The sequence below is a fragment of the Amphiprion ocellaris genome, chromosome 12 (assembly GCF_022539595.1).
Source record: "Amphiprion ocellaris isolate individual 3 ecotype Okinawa chromosome 12, ASM2253959v1, whole genome shotgun sequence".
NCBI classification, from domain to species: domain Eukaryota; kingdom Metazoa; phylum Chordata; class Actinopteri; family Pomacentridae; genus Amphiprion; species Amphiprion ocellaris.
In genome coordinates this window covers 23,110,760-23,132,545 of record NC_072777.1, presented here as the reverse complement: position 1 = coordinate 23,132,545, position 21,786 = coordinate 23,110,760, and the positions used below count along the sequence as shown (strand labels likewise).

Genomic DNA, 21,786 nt, shown 5'->3' with positions numbered 1-21,786 from the left:
TTTGTTCTACTCTGAGCTTAAATCCTATTGTTTGAACTCCTCACAGAGTCCACAGACCTTCGGAGGAAACATTTTAGCCGATCATATTCGCCATCTTGTTCCTTTCAGTCACAACCCAGAGCTCCTGACTATAGATAGATGAGGACAGAAACATTGACTGATTGGTAAACTAAGAGCTTCACATTGAGGCTCAGCTCTCTTTTCACCTTAGATGACCAAAACAGCGTCTACATCTCTGCAGATTTTGCTCCCTCTTCTGTCGACCCTTATTCATGAACACGACCTCTAGATACTTAAGTCAGTGAGCTTAGAATATTGATATTTTCATAAAACTTAAACTACAGATTGATGTGATCCCACCAGCAGGGCGGTTTCTCTAGAGAGAGTTATCACACATAGTACGCTAATGTTGGGAGAGTAATGTCTCCTTTCTCTCACAATCAATATTTGACCGTTGACACCAGCTCACAGAGAGCACATTAACCGAGCAGCAGCCATTTCCAAAGTAGCACTAGCTGACATAATGTGTCATTTTAACAGTAAAACCAATGGCTAAAATGAAAATAAGGAGCAGTTACAGAGTTGCAAAGCATTTTAAAAGCATCAAACATACGTATTTTTGCAAAATAGGAACTGATTCCACAATAGAGGCTCACTACTGAAATTCTACCATTGTAGAAATAGGAGACAGCATGTCAAGTAAACATTTAAAATAATGCACATTTTCACACTCATTTTGTATATCTACAATAACTAAATGAATGAACAGTTCAGGTAGCGTTGGCACCAGTGCAACAAAGCAGAGTAGCTGCTAAAAGAATGAAGAGTAAAATCATTCTAGGATGAAGAAAATAACTAGACAATCTATAAAGAATACTGCAAAATTTATTTCACCCAACACTATGAAAATGTGAGACAGGAGCAACAACATAGACTTACAAATGGGACTGAATATAGAAACTTGTCCTGGGGTGAGCCCCAGAGGAAAGGTCTTTATGAGTTCAAAATGGAAATGTTTTTATCTCTAGCCAGCATGAGTGTTCAGCAAATTTCATGAAAGTAAGCAGAGCGGCTGATTTTTTTACCTCAAAAATTTGGCATGGGCATGATTCTAGTGGAAAGGGATCGTCCTCTGGGGAGCATGAGTATCCACCACACATTTTCATAGTCATATTTAGCCTGCAGACTGAGTCATTGTCATGCTGTTTGGTTGGGTTTATTCTTATGTTTCCGGCAGCTTGTCATGAGATTGGTGCATGATTATCTCGGTTCAGTGTGGTTATTGTTTGTCAGTGACTCTGTCGATTTGGTAGAAGACTGAGGCTCCTGTGATCCACCACTTGTTTATTGCTGCTGCTAAGAGGGGAAAGCCCGCACTCCTCCTTCATTACTCTTCTCTCTGTCCTCACACTTTGTCACACTGTGAATAAATTTCCTGCTCCTCACTGCAGTCGGATGAGAGAGAAAACAGAAGGAAAGCAGGGGAGAGAAAGAAAAGGGCAGAGAGTGAAATATATTTTCGAGTGACAGACTCGAGCTGAAGGCCAGACCGGCACTTTGTCTTCCAAGGAGAGGCTGGATTTATTGCCCGTTGTGTCTGATGTGCCATTCTATTACAGTTATTTTCATGGTTGTTTTGCAAGGAAACAATTAAATGGCATTAATTCCACTGGGACTATGCTAAATTGGGTAAGAAAGGGGTAAGCAGCTGCTTAGATGTTTATTACTCTTTATTTAAAGTCCCTCTTTGGTCATTATTTTAACTTATAAAAACTAATTTCTGAGTATCATAATTATGTATTTAGAAGTTTTTCAATGAAAATAATGCAATCCTGCTTGAAAAAAGCTTGACTCTTTATCATTGCCTCAATATAGATCTAATAAGTCCCTGCTTCTACCTCTGCTCACCGCTCCCAGATCAAGTACCAGCTCTCCTACGACTCTACTCAACTACTGTAGAACTACTATATGTTACACAATGACAAATTATTTCTAGTATTGAAGTAATTCAGCCACACATGTTTGAACTAGAAACCAATTCGGGCGTGGAATAATGATCCAGAAGTTTGCATTTTTGAGACTATTATCAATACACTGCATTTTAAAGGTGGACAGGTTCGGCTACGGAACTGACTGCTTATTTCGCTCATAATATGTCTTCTAGTATTTAAATAAAGCACTATATGGACACGTCAACGAAGTAAAATAACTTGTCTTTCATTGGAGTGAGTCTTTTATCTGTGTTATGTGAATTCCCAACCATCCTAAGTAACCCTGTTCTAAAAGTATTCAAAACGTTTATTTGGATTTGGAAATTCCATGTTTTGTTATCCACGGTCAGGTAAGGTTTTTTTTTTTTGGTTTTATTTTTTAACGCAATAGTTTAATTGAATCAGCCTGATCCAGGTACAAACATTTCTGGATTACTAAATACGATTACCAGTGGTCTGAATGGGACTACATATCTCAGTGTAGCACGCTTGCTATGTAAAAAGCAACAGTTAGGATGAGCAGCAAGGGTTTTTTTTCTAAGTGTTTTAATTTTAAGAGACAGAAGACTGCCTCGTAAAACAAAGCAAACATCCCATTCTATTTTCAATTTCTTCATCTGATCCACAACAAATATGTACAAAGTAATATGCATCATTCAATTACATCCAATAGTTAACAGAGAGACCAGGTTTGTAAGTGCTTTTTTTTAATAGGAACAAGTGATACAGAACAGTTAAGCTTAAATATATTATTTTTGTTTGATATTGACCGCAGTTTGGGGGATTATTTCTTTTCTTACTGAACTTAAGGGCTTAATAGGTAGTCTAATGTCTGCTTTTTCACTGTAAGAGTTAAACAAAGTTGTATTATTTGACCAGTTTCTAAGCTTTATTATATTCTGCTCCTGAAATTTAGCCCTCTGTAGGGATTGACATAATCCTGATTTTTGAGGATCATGGGTATCCTTGTCCTACTAAAAAGTTCTAAACAGCAACCCATTTTAAAGATTTTATCCAGTCCAATCAGATTACTTCTGAACAAATAGATCATGGATGTCAGACTTTTCCTCGTTCTCCTATCTGTGGAATTCGATTCTCCTGTTGATTGATGTTTGCGTCTGCTTATTTCATTTCTCATATAGAGGCAGGGAAATCTTCCCAATCATATATAAACCGTGTTTAGTGATTTATAGGGAGACTGCGAGGTGAAAAAGAGAGCTGAATGCTTCTAGCATGTGGAAGACAGGTGAAGACTCTTACTTCTGGCCGTTCGGGCTGACTTTGATTATTAGGCTTCATGATAAAAGCAGCATCCAGTCACCAACATTCTGTCCTCCGGGGCGACTCTGACAGCGCTGCTCCGAGCCTCCGCGAATCTGTTTTTCACCGACTGGCCTGACTGACATCAGTGCTATAGGAGCCGTTATTCCTCCTGACCATGAAAGAGACACAGTGTTTGTGTGAGTCATCTGTTGACCGAGCTGTGTGTCAGGCTGATGAAAATAAGAAAGAGGTCCCTGCCTCCCAGACCAGCGTGCTAATCAGTGGACGGATGGCAGCTGTAGAGAAAGCAGTGTGATGTGAAAACCTTGAACAGAGGGACGAGTTCAGTCGTTTTTGTTGTGCTCTGCAGCCGAACTCTGTGTTGTGGGTCATTCTTCAGCATGTTTCATCCTATCGATCCACCAGTCAAGCTGGAAGTATATTGAATTTATGGCCTGAATTAGAGCTTCTTTAGTCTGTCTTCTTTTTATTATTTCTGCTGCTCATTATCACATTTGATTTTCTTATTATTGATATAATCTTTTACTGTCACACTCAGTTAAGAGTTATAATCCAAAGCGGCCTTTACACACTCTCATCTTTTACGAATCTGCAGTCATTCTGCTTTTATTGAATGTGTTTTGATGATTCTATAATGTCTCCTCTGTCTTTTTATGTGAACAGATTATAGATAATGGGCTGTGTGCAATGCAAGGATAAGGAGGCAACCAAACTCACAGACGACCGAGACACCAGCATCTCCCAGGGAGCCGGATACCGTTATGGGGCTGACCCGACACCACAGCACTACCCCAACTTTGGGGTCACCGCTATCCCTAACTACAACAACTTCCACGCCCCCGTTGGGCAGGGGATGACCGTCTTCGGAGGGGTCAGCACTTCCTCTCACACTGGAACACTGAGGACTCGTGGTGGGACGGGTAAGTGGACCCGAGAATACACCTAGGCATTATCAGAAATGTGCGAAAACCCCTAAAAGTTTAATTCCTGCTGACACTTTCTGCTCATATATAATATATCCAGCATAAAATGTTGATGTGTTTTTAAAAACGTGAATGATAAATGGCAAAGAGTCATGATGAATGAGAATGAATTATGTAACATCAAGGCTGTTTTTATTAAATAGGGATTCATTCTACAAAACAAATCAGTTTAGCTCTTTTTTTTGTGAACTCTGCGGTAACTTCAGTGTCAGTTATCTTTCTCTTTCTTAACTGAATAAAGCAGCACAAGCTGCAGTTTGTTTAATCCAAATCTAATTAGAATTAAATCCATGTCCAGATCGCAATGCCAGCAAACAAAACAAGGCCATCCAGATGTTTTTTTCACATAGCTGCTGGCTATACCTGCTCTTGTCTTGTATTATAAGGATCCCATTTTCTGTGGCTACTGTGGTGTCTCCACTCAGTTGAATGTACCTGTAGTACTGTCATGGGAAAAAAAATAGTATATTTCATGAAAACTGGCGACTTTTTCAACATATTTAAATAACAAACCACTTTGTCATCTTTGAAAATTGAACGTGTCTAGTAACAACTCAAACAACACATAAATGACACAAAGAATATGATGTCTTTCTATCAATTTGTACCACCTGGGATTGACTTGAAGTCTAATCACATATGTAGATTGACTTTATATGATTCAGGCTGCCTCTACAATCTCAATTGAACACTGTAAGGTGAGTCAAAAAAAACAAACAAAACAAAAAAATTCCGTCTTTGTATTTTCAGTGCTGGCATATCATGCTGTAGCCTCCCAGGCAAGACAGTGGTAGGACATTATGATGTTGTGGAGTTCTGTGGACTCCAAAATAGACAGAATAACCTTTTCATCTATCGCAGGTTGCACTCAGGTCATGTCATGGACAGCCGTGATCTTATTAGTTGCAAATTGGAAGGTCAATGCCAAACAAAGTCAAAGTTGAAACAAATTAAACTTTCACAGCGAGTGAGGCATGAAATCCAACAAAGTGTAACAACAAGCAAAGTTTTGTCTCTTCGCAACAGAATAGCAATGAGTCACTGTGGTGCAAAGGAATTCTGCAACTGAACATGTGTAGAGTTGAGATCTTCAAAATGTTGTACCTGTTCTGCAACAGACCTATTGAAAACCTGCCCAAACCCAGTGTGCATTAATTTAACCTTCAAAAATGACAGACCTGATCCAAACTTTAATGTGACTGATTATGTCACAAAAATGAAATACCAGGAATCAACTTGTTCAGCATTTTTCCAAGTATCCACAGGTGTTACCAACACTATTGATAGGTGACTCTACATATTATAGATATTTTGCTACTTACATTGTTAATTTTAAGTTTCCATGCTCACTCTTAGCTGCTCTTTGTAAACACAGACTGCAGTTCAGTCCCGTATAGGCTTTGTCTGGTTAAAATATGACATGTAGGATAAAGCGAATCTAATGCAATATCACAATATTAAACTTAGGTTTCGCTAGTTTTCTCGAGGGAGCTGCACATATAAATTAAGGACCGTCGAAAAGTTGAAAATCTGATTATTCTTTCTGATTTTACCGTTTTCTGACTCTGATAAATGGTGGGATTTTGTAGATTTTTTTTTTTTTTTAAAAGACAACATGTCTTTCATTTCCACCAACAGATTTACGTATTTTTGAGGTTCAGAGGGTTAACAAGCATCTGTAGCGGGAACAAGCAGCAATGGAACAAGAAAAATATTAAATAGTCACAGTAAAATGTGGCTCACGATGAACTCACGATGACAGCCTAGTGAAGCCTTAAAAATCCAATATTGTTAACAAACTACATTTCATGGCATGTCTTTGTGCGACACTTAAAAGCAGAAGTGTTTATATACTACCTTTTGCAAATATAATTGGCTCCAAAAGAAGGCAACACAAAAAATCTGCTGTCATGGTCGGATCCCACCGCCTCCATGTTCTTTCTCCAGGAACGCTGGATATTTTCTTCATAGTGTTGATGCACTGCACAAGTGGGAGTAACTTTGCACATTTTTACGCTGCCCCCTGATTCTGCAGTCAATGTGGGGTTGCTGTTCGACAGTACAACAAGCACTTCTTTTGAAGCATAGTGAGGCTTTGATAGTTAGGCTTAGACCAGGCAGTTTGATCCCTGGAGGAAAAAAACAAAGAGCAGTGCTTTCCCTGCTCTTATTACCACCACTGCTGTGACGTGGGCCTTTACATCCAGCTGCTTTTGCAGAGCTGCTCCATGGCCAACAGATCAAACCATGGTTGTACTGGTAGGCTTCCAGGTGTGAAAATGTGTGACTTACTCTCAGTGAAACTAGGCCAATTAAAAAAGTTGCTACAGAAGTAAAGATCAAATCCTGGGTCACCAAAGCTCAACCAATCCAGTTACAGCAAGAGTGAGGGCAGAAATAGAAAATACTGCTGAGAGATGGATAGCATTTTGAAAAGAAGTAGCAACAAAGGGAGGGGAAATGATAAGTTTGAAGGATATTTCTTTGAGAAATTAGTTTTTATTGTTTGACAAAAAAAAAGGGAAAATATCTTCAACGAAGCCTGAAGTGTGAAGGTTATTTCTTTTTTATTCCGTTCCCACGCGGTTACAGCGCTCTGTTCGCCCGGTGATAGCTGTGCGAGAACACTCGATTACAGCCGCCCACACACATACACCTCCGTATACAAAAGCACAAACTAAGAGGGATTCTTTGTGCAGTTAAAGACTTCCCATGACATCCACAAATCCTGACAATCCTCACCTCGCAGCCGCCGCTACAACTCCCCTCCCGACCCCAGCCCGGCCCTGTCAGGAACGTCCGGCTGGCATTAGCGCGGGGCTTTGTCCGCCGGGCTCATTGTTTAGGTAGGGAATATTCCTACTCAGGATATCCTTTATATTTGACTGAGCCCAGGCCGCTGTGTAGTGGAACTCAGCATTTCCACTCAATTTAGCAGGAGACCTCTCCCTCAAAGTGTGGATTATTTTCCGCAATGTATAATCCAAATCCACACAGTGGCAGAGGAGCAGAGAGGGGTTTAACTTTTTAATTTTCTCCTGGTAGGAAAATTTGGACATAAGCTGCCCTTCTCTTTCAGCCTATGTTACAACACAGCGGCCCAGCTTGTTTGGCTAACAGCCCCAATCACCCCCCTTCAGTCTCACTGCAGTGACAGCCAAACTGCAGTTGGCATCAGACATCTTATTGATTATCAGTTGATCTTTTGCTGATGTCATTTCCCCAAATGGAACTTCACAGCCAATCCCATAACGTTATGTAACTAATTGAGTGGTATCCCAGCAGATAACTCTGGCATGAATCGATAAACCAGTTTATACCTCGCACCCACCTCTGCTGACCTAATGGAACATCCAAACGCTGCAAACCACAGCTGTTATGCACAGAGTGTTTCAGTCAGACGCTCTGTTTAACAGTCTGCTCTCCTCTCTGTTTGTTTGTTATCACATAAATAGCAGCAAGTCCTCTCTATCTGCAGTCTGATCAGCCGGAGCCTCACGCAACTTCTTCATATCAATACTGCTTCATAAGAAAGCCTCAGTCTGCTGAGAGTCTCTGATGTGAAGTGACTTGAATTAATGCGATCAAGCGTAGAGCGTAAATGGACTTTGAGGAAGTGCCCATTCAACTTCCATTTGTCAGACTCTTAGCAGCATGAAACAGTGTAACAGCTGCAGTCATCTCAGACTTCAGTAAACTTTATGATGCAGCCAGACAAATCAAGCTAACTGAAAATAGATCAAAGTAGAGATTCAAGCTTTTAAAAATCATATTTTCAGTTCATTAAAATTTGGGTCCATCATTATTATTGTTAATAACAGCATTATGTTCATTGACTTGCAGTTTCTGAAACGGTGCAAGAAACAAGATTTGCTGTATTTGGAAGTAAAATCAAAGAGAAATCTTTGCCCAGAGTGTGTGTCATAAGCATCCTTCCTAGTATGCAAACCAACTTCCTTCTTCAACTTTGACCTAATATACTTACTCACATATTGGCAGAGATATATTGTATTCTAAGTTCATTCATCCGCCATTTAACCACCAAATATATCTATATGTATAGATATTTTACTACTTAGATTTTTTGTCTGTTTCCATACTTGTGTCCCTATTTGCTCTGTGTAAACACAGCATACTTTTCAGGCTGAATTCTCAGACTTTTTCTCACATGACTGTTGGTTGCAGCTGAGTCACTAATGGCTTCACAGTTGCCCCGAAGACTGCAATTTTATTTTATGTTTTTTTTACAGAATCTGGTTAGAGCCAACAGTTTGTATTTGGCATATATTTACATGAGACATGTAGAATAAAGTGATTATATTTCAGTTTCCTTACTAAATGACTGTTACAGATGAGTAGTTCAAGGACAGTCAGAAAGTTAAAAATCTGATGATTGTTTCTTTTTGGTTTAATTTTTGAGATTTTCTTTAAGATAGCATTCTTTTCAAACCTAGCAGTGGATTTTGGGCTTCAGAGGATTAATATTCCAACTTCTCCATACTCTAGTTTATGTTAACCACTGTTAATATGGTTATGTATGGCAAACTACATGATATATGTTGTTACGTGTGACAACCATTAAGATAAGATAAGATTAAACTGTATTAATCCCAAAGGAGCTGCCTTGGAAGGATATTGCTCAGAAAAAACAAAATGATGTAGGAAAGTGCAGTGCCTAGTAGCAAAGCTATAAGTAAATTAAAATTAGACTAGAACACAAAACACAACACAAAAATTCTTTGTGTGCTTTCAAACTGTAACAGTAGCTTGTAGCCACACTTGATTTGCAATATTATTTACAGGTTTATGTCTTGTCTCTTTGTAAATGATCTTCGTAAGCTGGAATGTCCCGCACAAACTTGATTCATTTAAAGCGGTGTGATCTCATGATGAGACTTCTGACTGATCTGCAACCACACTGAATGTGCAGTGAATCAGAGGGAAAATACATAATTTCTTTTCTTCCGGAAATGCAAAGTCAGTGCATGATTCTCCACTTAGAAAAGTACGGAAAAACCCAAACACATCTGATGAGATTTTAGGACATAACTTCTATACTTTGCCATTGAGAAATTAATTTTAGTCATGCTAGATCTGTCCTAATTTCACAAAAATGTATACTATGTCTGAATAGGTACTCAGTAAGTACTATGTCAAAGGTAGCTTGGGTCATGTTTTAGTCACTGCTCATCCAACAATTATCAGACTTAATAGTCAGACTGCAGAACTGTAGTTTGGACATTCAGATTAATTATGTAACTGCCATATTGCCATTTCACACTTTCCTAGTTTTGCACTGGCAGAACTTTCCCCAACACCTGCCATGGTTTAGTCAGAATCGTTGCACTTTTCTGCTACAACCAAAAAGACAAACAGAATGCAAAAACTTGTGGAGTTACATTGGAGATTTGTCAATAAAAAATGTGTAAAAACACTTTCCAGTGCCTTTTTACAACAAATTATTCTGCTCTTTTTCAGTCAGTGAGATGCTCCCAGTCTTGTCCATGTGGAGATTTGTTGGTGGGATAATCCTGGAATGACCGGGGAGGTTTTTCAGGCCACTGGTCTTTATGTAGAGTTTTAGCTTGTCTGATGGAAGTCAGACCGGATTGAAGCTGCCCAAATCTCAGCTTCTGTCACTGGACAGTTCAATGAAGAACCTCTGGCTGTGCTGCTAGGTTAGATTCACATTACTGTCAGTTCACCCAGCTCAGGTGGTGGACTTGCTTCAGGCAAACAGAAACACTGCCTGGAAAGGTCAATTTTGCACCTCTGTAAAGCCTCTGAAACTCTCTTGTGGGGATTTTGGAGATGTTCAACACCACAAATCAACCAGTGAAGAGCCAAGGTTAGAATGATTCAAGGAAATTCAACTACAAATGCTGTTCTAACACTACTATGTAACCCTGCCACCTCAATTAAAAGCATGTGAAAATAAGTGTTACGTCATTTTAGAATGTAACTTTATATTTTTCTTTATTTCATTCAAGCAGTATTGACACAAGACCTCCGTGCGCTGGTTTAGTTTGACCCCCTGAGGTCCTCCACTGACAGCATGTGTTCATTTCTGTTGCAAAATGCTTCTCTTTATCTTTCATCACATCTTCAGATTAAGGGTTATTTTGTTATATTCATGCTCTGCCCACAGTCTTGACTTCTTTCCCATCCTCATTTGTATTATTGACCACCTGCCGTTATCTGTTAACACATCCTACAATGAGCCTAAAGTGCTTTATCACATTTGCTACAAGTGAGCAATAAGCAGGAGTGCAAGGGTGAGAAAAATCCCTGTGAGACTAGTGCTACTGGGAGGTATTAATATGGGAGATACTGTTCTTTCTTACTTCTGTGATGTGAGTGAAATTAGTAGGATTAGTGTGGAGGGTAGATGTAGGAGAGAGGATAAGGGAAGGTGACCTGATGCTATTTGTAGGGATGATTCTGCAGAGGTTAGTCTGCCAATAAGAAGCCACAGAAAAGCTGTCTTAGTGATGTATTGCGGTTAATAAAAGTTAACAATACGGCAAGACAAAGACACTCTGTGTGCCTGAAACTAGCTAGTTTGTACAATGAGTTGTCTGATTGCGCTGAAAAGTGTTTATGGCTGCCCCGAATGGCCGTATTTGAGGCGGAATGAAGTACCTGCTGCATTAAATTGGATTTATGATGTGTCCAAGCTGCATCTTGGATGGTTGGAAACTGACAATCCGACATTCACACCCACTTCACACTGTCACCGGCCAGCTGTGAAGAGGTGAGAGGAGCTGGACATGGTGCTCCTCTTTATGGCTGTCTTCATTCATTTTTTTCTCAGCTATTTGTCTTCATGTGAACAACCCAACACCATCAACGCCTCCCTGGAAAGATTGCCTGATAATGTGTTGCTATTTCATTCCAGTGTAGCTGTTCAGAACGACTGAATGTCTTACGTGGTTGGACAGAACGTTTGTACAAGTAGTTCTCAGAGTCCATAACCAGCCGTTATCCTTCTCCTGGCTGCCTCTTGTGTCTCCCTGATCTCTCTCCAAAAATACCCCTGTGGCTTTTGACGCAATTAATCATACAAACGGGAATAGGAGTGCAAACATTCAGACAGTCTATTCATTGGCATTCATTGTTTCGCACTCGGCTGTACACACAAAAAGTGATGGTAGTACTTGTGAAGAGTGAAAGTGGGGAGCTTGAGAGAAAAGTTTAGACGCCGGCCTGCAATCACACCTTCACAGCTTTAGGAAAGTTACAAAAATTGCAGCCTGTGTTCCAAGATTGGGAGGTTTTGGGATCCAAAATGCATGTTATGTACAGTTGGACAACAATGAAAGAGTACATTACAGTATTAGCTAAAAGTATTAAAATAGGCCTGATAGGTTATTACATGTGACCTTGTTAGATTATTCAGTCTGTAAACAGCATGGTACAATTGTAGCTGCTGCAGGTGGAGCTGGTTTGAACTACTTTATATCCAATTTTATAAACAAGGAAACCAGATAAATCCAAGGGGGTCATAAGATTATTAATGGAGAGGAAGGAAGTTATGATTCGCAAATGTTTCCAGTTTTTGGATTTTTTTCCCTAATCTTTTGATTTGTAATGTAATTTTGGCTCATTTTAATTTTTACTGAAATGAAACCATATCAGAAATGTAAAGGGAACCTACTTTTTGTGAGACATCTGAGGCCAAAAAAGATTGAAAACTCTGGTTTAATCTTTAACGATGTTGTGTATTTTGAAAGCTTGTTACATTATCCACTGTGTAAAATCTTAACAGTAACTACAGCTGTTCATGTTAGCACTAGACAGTGCAAATAACCTGATGTTTAGCTTGTGGAGATTTCCATGATCAGTGTCTTACTTTGCCAAGTTACCACTTAAGCACAAAATACAAAGTGAAACTGCAGGTGAAAAGTTTTGCAGGTCACCTATATTGTAAATGAGGCCTCCATTTCTCAGTGTATTCCAAGTTTACATTAAGATTAAATAAAGGATTGTATAAATGATGCATATTCCAGGAGCGATGAGTCCCTGTCGATTTTGTGCAAATCCATTGAGTAGATATGTGTATTTGCTTACTGAAAAAAATTTGTGCCATCAGACAAAAAGTCAAGGGATCACTTTGTTAATTCTGATTTATCCTGTGAGGATCATGAATGTTTGTACCAATTTTCATGAATAAACATCCAAACGTCAACAAGATCGCTATCTGTATAGCTTTGCTTCTAGCATGGCTAAAAATAATGGAAGCTTCCAGCAAGACAAGTGTCTAGAGCCAAGCATTGCCAATTTAAGTATATAGTACTAAAACTTCATTATAGGTTTTCACTCATTTTCACTGACTTTAATGTTTTCTCTGAACGTCCTCCTAGGTTTTTCCACCATGCTGTTAGATTCTGTCCGCTACAGTCGATTTCCCCTCCAGCTCCGGCAAACCAATCATTGGTTGTTAACATAAAATACAGATCACCACCATTGTGCCAGGAGATCTTTGATTTACTGTGAAATACAGAGTTTTGCGTGGGACTGATAGCCTTAATCAACGTTGTGCTAACTTAATTAGCTTGAATGGAACAGATGTATATTTCTCTGCAAAGTCAGGCACTTTAGCCTTAAATTTACATTCAAATCATGGATCGGTCCGTGTTTACTCAGTGTCCCAAAGCTTCTGGTACAGATCACCTCAGTTCAGTGTGTAATTTTAAGCTTCAATTTCTCCTGCTAATCTGCAAAGCGCTGACTCTGTATTTCTTTCCCTTCTGCAGGAGTCACCCTCTTTGTGGCACTTTATGACTACGAGGCGCGGACAGAAGATGACCTCAGCTTCAGGAAAGGAGAAAGGTTCCAGATTATCAACAGCACGTAAGTCGCTGCAGCTGCTTATCAGACCGTCTGCACTTGGGAGGAATGCAGCTTTTCCATTTTATGACTGTCTTGAAGGGGATGGTGTTGGCTGCTGGGAGGGGAGCGCATGAGGCTTCACATTTCAGCTGAAGTAAAAGTGGCAGCTTGTATACGGAAAAGAAGTGCCATGGTTTCATAATCTGAAGCAGGCTGGAACCCAAATTAAGTCTGCTTTACCGCTTCAGTTTGCGGAACTATTAAAGTCATGTTCAGCTCCTAACAAGTAACCTGGCACACCAACACTAAATTATTTTACACATCAAAAAAGTCTTAAATCTGATTAAATGTGTAAGAAAACCAGAAATGGCACAAACTTTACAGTATTAAAGGGTGCATGGTATTTCGAATGAGTCAAAAGTGGCAGCTTGAACATGCAGTATGACAATCAGGAGTAAACACAGTTTATTTAAAGTTTACGCAGGGTGGAGCAGGGTCTCCAGCCAGCAGTGATGAGTGTGGTGTTTCTTCAAGACTTCCCTCTGAACTTGGACAGGAAGTGCCCGGCTACACCCACAGCGATGTTGGCTTGTCTTTCCTCTAGTCAGCAGAACTGTCGTCGAGCTGCACGATCATCTGCCAGCTCTTTAACCAGCCTGGCCTCGGTCTGCGGATGGTTTTCATTTTCTTTGTGTCTGCGTGAGGCTGCATCTCAGCCTGCCGGAGTGGTTCTGAGTTGCCTCTCTGTTTGTTTGGGTTTCTGCAGCAGTGCAGTGACATTTGAGGAAGGCAGGGAGACTGCTGGAACTGCGCTCTGACCCTGTTCTCCTTTAGATTAAGGCAGCTCATGTGCTGAACAGCACTGCAGAGGGAAGGCAGGTTACTGTGACTGTGTATTTTCAGATTTAAAGGGACTACTTGTAAATAGCTGCTTACTACGCTGCTCGGTCTCGGATTTCTGTGCAAATTCATAAACATGCAGCCCTGTTACTGGATTGTTTAGGGTAATGCCTAAGTTTAGTTTTACAGTGGTTCTTCAGTGGAAATAAGACTGAAACATTGAGAATACTATTTATATCAGTGCATAATATGACAGTAGGAATTAAGGACAAACTTGGTAACTATACTTTCCTTAATAATGTAGTCAAAGCTGGATTTTGGCTCTATTCCCCCAATTTGGGCCACTTAAGGCAGCTTTCAACTGCAGGAACTCGAGGCAGGTGTGAGGTGATATGCATGTTTACAGGAACAGCTCTATAATCTGCCCTTTCAGCCTTTCTTTTTCTATTGCACTTCAACTTCAGCTTCAACAGTGTCAACTACAAGTGTGAAAAAGCAACCACAAATGTTTGTGGCTGGACGTAGCACCAGTTCTGAGAGCACACAGGAAATAGATCAATATAGAGTTTGTTATGTTTGTCTATGTAGTGAGTTTTACACTGGATACCTTATCATATTATCATATGGTGTTATTAATCCTCTCAGCCCCAATTTGTTTCTGGACATTTCTTGGCTTCTTTTACATTTTACTCACTGTGGGCTCATCTTTACTTGCAATATAAAATCCTGCAATTCTATGGAAACAGCACAACCATGACTAGAAGTAGAGAGACCTCAGAAATTTCTTTTGTGCAGTATAACAAAGTTATAATGAATAACTGGAATCAACATGTACATTTTCACAAGTGCCCACAGGTGTTACCAGTACTGAGGGGAAAAAATGGGGGCTCTTCGTGCTATAGATATTTTACTACTTGCATGTTTATTTTGTTTCCATACTTGTCAGTAAACAGAGTTTTCATTTTAGCCCAGTTCAGCCAAAATGTTGCTGAATTTTTGTTACATTACTTAGTGTTGGACACAACCTAAGTCACTAATGGCTTCAGAATTTTAATGAGGAAAACAGATTTTTTTGTTATTTATTGAATCTGGTTAGAGCAAACATGAGACACGTAGAATAAAGTGATTTTGCTAAAATATTATGATTTGGGGATAAGATTTGGTTATGTTTTCTGGCAAAACATCATGTCACAGATGAGTATTTGAAAGAAAGTCAGAAAGTTAAAAATCTGCCTTTCTTTACACTTTCTGGCTCTGATAAAAGGAGTAATTTTGGCTTTTAAAAAAAAAAAAATGACAACATGCCCTTCAAGTCCACTAGAAGAATTACAGATTTAGTGTTTCAGAGGGTTAACTTGATATACATATTTGATATCCTATGTAACATGACACCCTATGCTGAAATCCTAGCTACAGTCCTGGTTATTATAGTCTGTATGTAGCCTGAGAGACAATATCCAGGGAATAACAAGTGCATGATGTTTACAAATTCCCCACCAGTCCTAGTGGAAAGTATTGATGTAGCTTGTAGAATAAATAATAGCACCACTGTTGTTACTGATTGTCTCTTCTAAACAGGAACAAACTATAGTTTCATGCAAACATTCAGTATCTTGAATATAAAATGTAGATGCAGCTGTCATCTAAGCCATCTCCTGATGAATTTTTCAAAATCTCTGCTGTACGTGACGGCTTCATCAAATCAGGTTTTGGCCCAGCAAGGTCAGTCCTCCTCTGCACCACACCCACTGAGCATCCTGTCCACATTCCACCACACACCTCGATCCCTGCTGGGCCACAGCCAGAGCAGGAAGACACCATCATCAGAGGCCAGTCTCCCTCCTCTTCCTCCTTTCTCTCTGTCCTCCTCCTCGTCCTCAGCAGGAGCCAGTCAGAGCTGCATCTTCACCTCCTCCCGTCGCTCCTGTCCTCCCCATCCACCCACGCCTCAAATATTGACTGGGCTTCTCCCAGCTTCCCACACTGACCCCTGCTGGACGAAGGTGGTGACATCCCACAGCCTTGAACTGCTCCGGACTGTCAGAGCTGGCAGGGGGTGACTGACAGATGCCCGAGCAGGCGGGGCTCACGTGAAGCAGGAACCACCAGAGATCTCAGCGCCGCCGCCTCAGCCGACAGAAGGCACCGTTGTTCCTTTGTGCTACATGATGGCATCCTCCCGGAAACAGGCCTGCATCCCTGAATGTTTATAAGTCACTGCATTCCTCTCAGGCTGTTTATAACCCTCCACCAGTGTGTTTTTGTGAAGCTGCCTCAGACAAAATCAGGAAACGGCTTCTGTTTTTACAGAATGCTACACGTCTGCGCTGTTGGTAAATTCAGTTAGAATTGTTCAGATATGCTATGAATAAACACACTGTGGCATTGTGAATGGCTGCTTGTATAACTCCTCTCAGTCAACACGGCCCTGTGTTTAATTATACTCTCGCGAGCAGTGTCTACAGGGGAAAGAGGATTGGAATCCATTCGGAGACAGGAGCGAGGCTCTTTGTGTGCTCTTGTTGTTGTTTTCTGTATCTTTGTGGTGCTGCAGAGTTGGTTTAAGGGGTTTGTCTCTGGAGACAAAAGAGGCAGCGGGACAGACTGAGGCCCACCCCACCCTGTCTGTTTATGTCTTTCCGGCTCCATGCAAACACACATACCAACACTTCGCACACCACACAAACACATCCTCTCACTCCTGCATACTTTTTTACCCTCAGAAGGAAGGTTGTTGAGACGCTGTCTTCCACTCCCTGCCTCCCCTCCCTCCCCTCCTGAGGGATCCTCTACGAACAAAGGGAAGTGTGCCTGTTTCTGCCTGGGATGTCGTCCCCAGGCGATTCCCCCATCATGGCTTTATTCAGCATAAATGAAGGACCAACAATGCCTCCTCACTCCTCCCCCCATCCTCCTCTCCCTTCTGTCTTTAGCATCCCTCTCACACACACATAAACACACCCGAAGCTGAACGTGATGGAAACAAGCGCCGGCTGGTACGGTGCGTCACAGAGACCGTGTCAAAGCACAGAGATGTGGGGAAGGAAGTGCACATGTGTGATTGTGCATTCATGTGTAAGCGCTGGTAACGATGGTTAACCACCGCCACTAGCAGTCCCTGAAGGCAACCAGTTATTGAAGAGGAGAGTGGAGGAATGAAGGGAGACAGAGGGAGTTGGTGGAGAGAAGACGGATGACACCACAGAAAACACTTCAGTCTGTCTACTTCAACTTTGGATACAGGAGATTAAAATGCATATCTTTTTTTTTTTTTTTTTCAATCTTGTCAGCAAATTCTATGAAAAAATCAAAAACCAATGATGCGTTTGTGTCCACGTTTCAGTGCTTTCTCTTTCCCTGCCATGTCTCATGCCCAAAGTTATAATTTGTGTTGTTATTTAAAACAGGTCAAAAATATCTAGTTCAGTTTTTAATCTTCCGAACCACAAAACCCAATTCAGCGGATTTGAAAGAAATATTTCTTCTTTTTTTATGCCAAATTTGCATTATTTATCAGACCCAGTAAGACACTGTAACAACAGAAAGCATCACTGGATTTTCAGCTGTCCGATGGTCCTTAAACTATTCATCTGTGACATGATGTTCCATTGGAAAATTGGAACATCATGAACATCAAGGAGCTAGCAGACAAGCACAGCAATACACTAGAAATCAAACTATTGATATTTGAAAGGTCTGAGAAATGAAAGAGGTAAATGAAAACGTTTTTTAGCTGTCTTTCTGTAAATTCCTACATTGGGTGACCATCAAAATGGCAATATCTGACCATGTCCAGCTTAGAGCAAAAATCAATCACAGAAACACTTTCAGTCTGATGTGTTATGTAGTCCCTTTCAATAACTGCTCCAATTTTAAGGGTATAGTTCCACTTGGAGATATTTCCAGCGCTGCTACAATAATCAGATAGATGACAAGAAAAAGGAATTAAACCCTGAGATGATGCTTGACAATCATTCAGGCAGAAATCCATTAAAAAAATGCCCACATATAAAAAGTCGTGAGAGTAGTCCCTGATATAATGCAGTGCTATGGCTACTCCATTTAATGTGCACAATTGCCATATACAAGGTCAGTTTACCGTACTTCCATGTCTGTATTGGTAAAAGTAATTCTAACAAATGGAGGAAATCATTAAATGATAGGTCCATGAAATGACCACATCTAGCAATAACTATATTTTATATTAAGTGCTGTGTGTGTCTCCAAAGCCTGATATATCTTTTTCTATTGTGCCATAAAGCTCCATCGTTGTGTCTTAAAACACACATCATTGAGCACACATGACTCTTTATCATCACGAAGACACACATGCTATTTCATTTTGACAAAATAACACAAACACTAACCAAATTCCTGTCCAAATTTCGAGTACATTCTAAACAGATTCCCAGAAAATGTGAATTTTTGTGTCATTTTAAAAGCATCATTGTTATTAGAAAACAGGAGTTGGTGCAAGAAGATAAATAGTTCTTCTTTTAAGTAAATAAGTAGATCACAAATACAAAGAAATTAATGCTGAGACGATACTTGACTATCTAAAATATCTTGTGTAGAAAAGTGGTGTACATGTTAATTCATTTTTTCCCCATTTTTGTAAAATAATATTTTTGTTTTATTATGACATTTTACTCTAATATTTTATTTTACTATTCTGACCAAAATACATTTTTGAGCTCTCTCTACTTCTAGTCATGGTTGTGCTGTTTCTATAAAGGTGCAGGAATTTATGTTGCAGTGAAACTAACAAAAATGTCACTTCACAAAAAGTAAAAATATTGCAAAGAGGCTTTTACACTTGACTGAGATGAAAAAATTGGAATATCAATCAAAACAAAATGGAACAAAATGCGCTGGAAGCTTCTGCTCTAGTGAAGTCACAAAAAATGACAAAGAGATAGCAGCTTTTTTCAAATTAAAACATAAAACAAACAATAATGTGGCAAATCCACCAAGTTTTACTTATGGTTTCCCACAGTGCCATCATTTGAGGTTTGAATGACACTCTTAATTAGGCAATCTTGTTGAGTCCTCATCTTTTACAGTGATTTTGTTTGTACCCAGACTGAGACAGATCTTGCTGTAATAACTCTTAATATTTTCAGGTAACAATGATGCATGTAAAATAACAGTTTTAAATTAAAATGTTCGGTAAATCATCTTAAAATGCTGGAAATTTGGTGGGAAATTTGACTAGTATTCATGTTTTTGGTTGTCAAAATAATTTCACGTGTGTCTTCATGATGATGAAGGAACATGAATCATCAATGATTTGGTTTTAAAATAGACTACAATGGAATTTTATGGCACAGTGGAAAAAGATATGTCAGGCTTTGGATACACACACAGTACTTAATGTGGTCATTTCATGGACCTATCCTTTAATGATTTCCTCCATTTGTTAGAATTGCTTTTACCAACACAGACATAGAAGTACAGTAAACTGACCTTGTATATGGCGAGGGCAGTTATGTGTATTAAATGGAGTAGCCATGGCACTGCATTACATCCAGGACTACTCTCAAGACTTTCCATAGGTCTATAAATTAATATCTGGGTCTTTTTTTATGGATTTCTGGCTGAATGACTGTCAAGCATCGTCTCAGCATATAATTCTATTTATCTGTCATCTATCCGATTATTGTAGCAGCGCTGGAAATATCTCCAAGTGGAACCATACCCTTTAAATTCGAGCAGTTATCGAAAGAAACAAAATAACACCTCAGACTGAAAGTGTTCTGATGATTGATTTCTGCTCTAAGCTGGACAGATGGTAAGACATATTACCATTTTCATGGTCACCCAATGCAGGAACTGACAAAAAGACTTCAAACTTTTTAATTTGGGGATTCATGGTGTCACAGTGCATTACTTTACCCTTTTTCTTTTTACCTGTCAGATATCAATATTTCATCTACCGATAAATGTGTTTTCATGCATTTTAAGTCTACTACCACTTCAACAATTCAAATTTGTAATATAACATGGTCCAACTAAACAGTTTTTAAGACTTTTAAAATTTGACGATATGAGCAAGTAGGAGGTGTAATGGACTTTACGAGTTCACTAAAAGGAGGGAATATGAAAGAAAAAATAAATAAGAGAAATGTGAGAAAGGGAGGATGATAGGAGATGAACAACAGAGTGGTGGACAGATGAAAGAGTTTTAGGATGGATGGGCCTGGTGGTTAGAGAGGAAGATATGCACAGAGGACATCAGAGAAAGACACTAATGGCTATGTGGGCGTCCAGTCTGAGAGGTCTTCAAGGAGATTCTCCTCCTTCCTCCTCTGCTCTTCTTTCACTGAAAAGACATTTAGCTGACACCTCTTTCAAAGCCATGAACTGTGATTCATGTGTTTCCAACATCACATACAAGTAGCTGAGTGCAGAGGGTGAAAAAGCAGCCCAGAGACAAAAACAATATGATATTCTAGCTTTATCTGTCTGAATGAAACAATTGAGCATTTTAGGATAAACACTTTCTTCATGTAAATTTCATAAACTTGATGTCTGTGTTTTAGGCTTTGGGTTAAGAAATGGTTAGCTTAGCAAGAAGTTTGAAAGTGGGGGGAGTCTGCATGCCTGATTTTTCCTAAGTTCAAAAGGAAGTAACATAGACATGATGGTCTGTTAGTACTTCCAACTAATAGCATGTGTCCTAGAGAGGGAGTCACACATTGACCTCAATTTCCCCAAATAATAACTGAGTGGCATTAGGTAGGAAAAAAATTTTGATTTCTTTTTCATAGAGTGAGAGGAGATTTAAACAAATCCCATGTCTGTGCATTAGCTGAAAGGTAACTTAGCTTAGTGGAATGAATAACTGATTAGAACCACTGTGTCCAAAGTAAGAAAAAATAGTGCCAACAAATGTAAAGTTGACTCATTCAATTGTTGTATCTTTATTTGAATCATATCTAAAAGCAAAGAAACAACTTTAGAATCTGAGTATTATTTCCCTAAAGTAATACTTCAAAATGTGCATAAAATTGAGTCATGGAAACACAACTGTCGTCTACCTTTCAAATTACTTTTTCTTTACCGTTTCGAAAAACAAGATGTGTTGATTATTAGTCAGCTGTAAAGGTGTTTGTTGGTTGTGTTTTATTTTGTTGCTTTGGACTAAATGGTAACCTTCCAGGACTGAAAAATTAAGCTAATGCCGAAGTTCCAAAAACTACAGTTCATCAAATGGCCACTTGAGGCTGCCTGCCAAAGCAGAGCAGTCCCCATAGACCTGTATGTTATAATACACAACTTTATCAGAGAAATAGGCATGTTTACAGCCTGGTACAAAAAATGGTTTTGGTCTTTACAGCTTATTTCCCTGTTTATGCCAATTGTAAGGAGGACAAATTTTAATATAACTTGCCCATTTAAATAGTTTAAAGGCTTAAAATTATGCATAACTAAAGGTGGGTGCTATGATAGGACAGTCCATGGCTAAGAGACTTTTACATTGTGTGACTCACCTGCATTCATGCTCCACCTCTTTACTTAATTTAGGATTATCACGAGGTAGGAGGAGTCAGGAGCTGCAAACAAGGTGAATAAATATTATTTTATTCAATGTAATTGATCAATTTGAGGAACTAGTTGACAGTTAGTCATAACTTTGGATATAAAGTGGATATTTGTTGGTGGAATTTACATTTTGTTCTTTTTCCACTCCATTTCAGTAATATGTGTTATTTTAGGAACACATCGTATATTTTGTTTATATTTTCAACTTGGGAATATACAATGACCAAAAAAGGCATCTCTCCAAAAAATGTTGAGCTATAAGTCTTTTGCATTGCTATTGGCAGATTCCTGATTGTACTTCACCCATACAG

The 21,786-nt window shown here is 39.4% G+C and overlaps 1 protein-coding gene across 3 annotated transcripts in view; it reads left to right on the top strand.

Annotated features, from left to right (window-relative positions):
* fynb (FYN proto-oncogene, Src family tyrosine kinase b) overlaps positions 1–21,786 on the top strand; it is a 104,987-nt gene that overhangs the window by 60,417 nt on the left and 22,784 nt on the right. For all 3 annotated transcript variants that reach the window (XM_055015993.1, XM_055015991.1, XM_035944726.2), the window contains 2 exons: positions 3,939–4,195; positions 13,015–13,111. In XM_055015993.1, coding sequence (XP_054871968.1) covers positions 3,949–4,195; positions 13,015–13,111 — 344 coding nt within the window. In that variant the 5' untranslated portion in view covers positions 3,939–3,948. The remainder of the gene's footprint in view (positions 1–3,938; positions 4,196–13,014; positions 13,112–21,786) is intronic.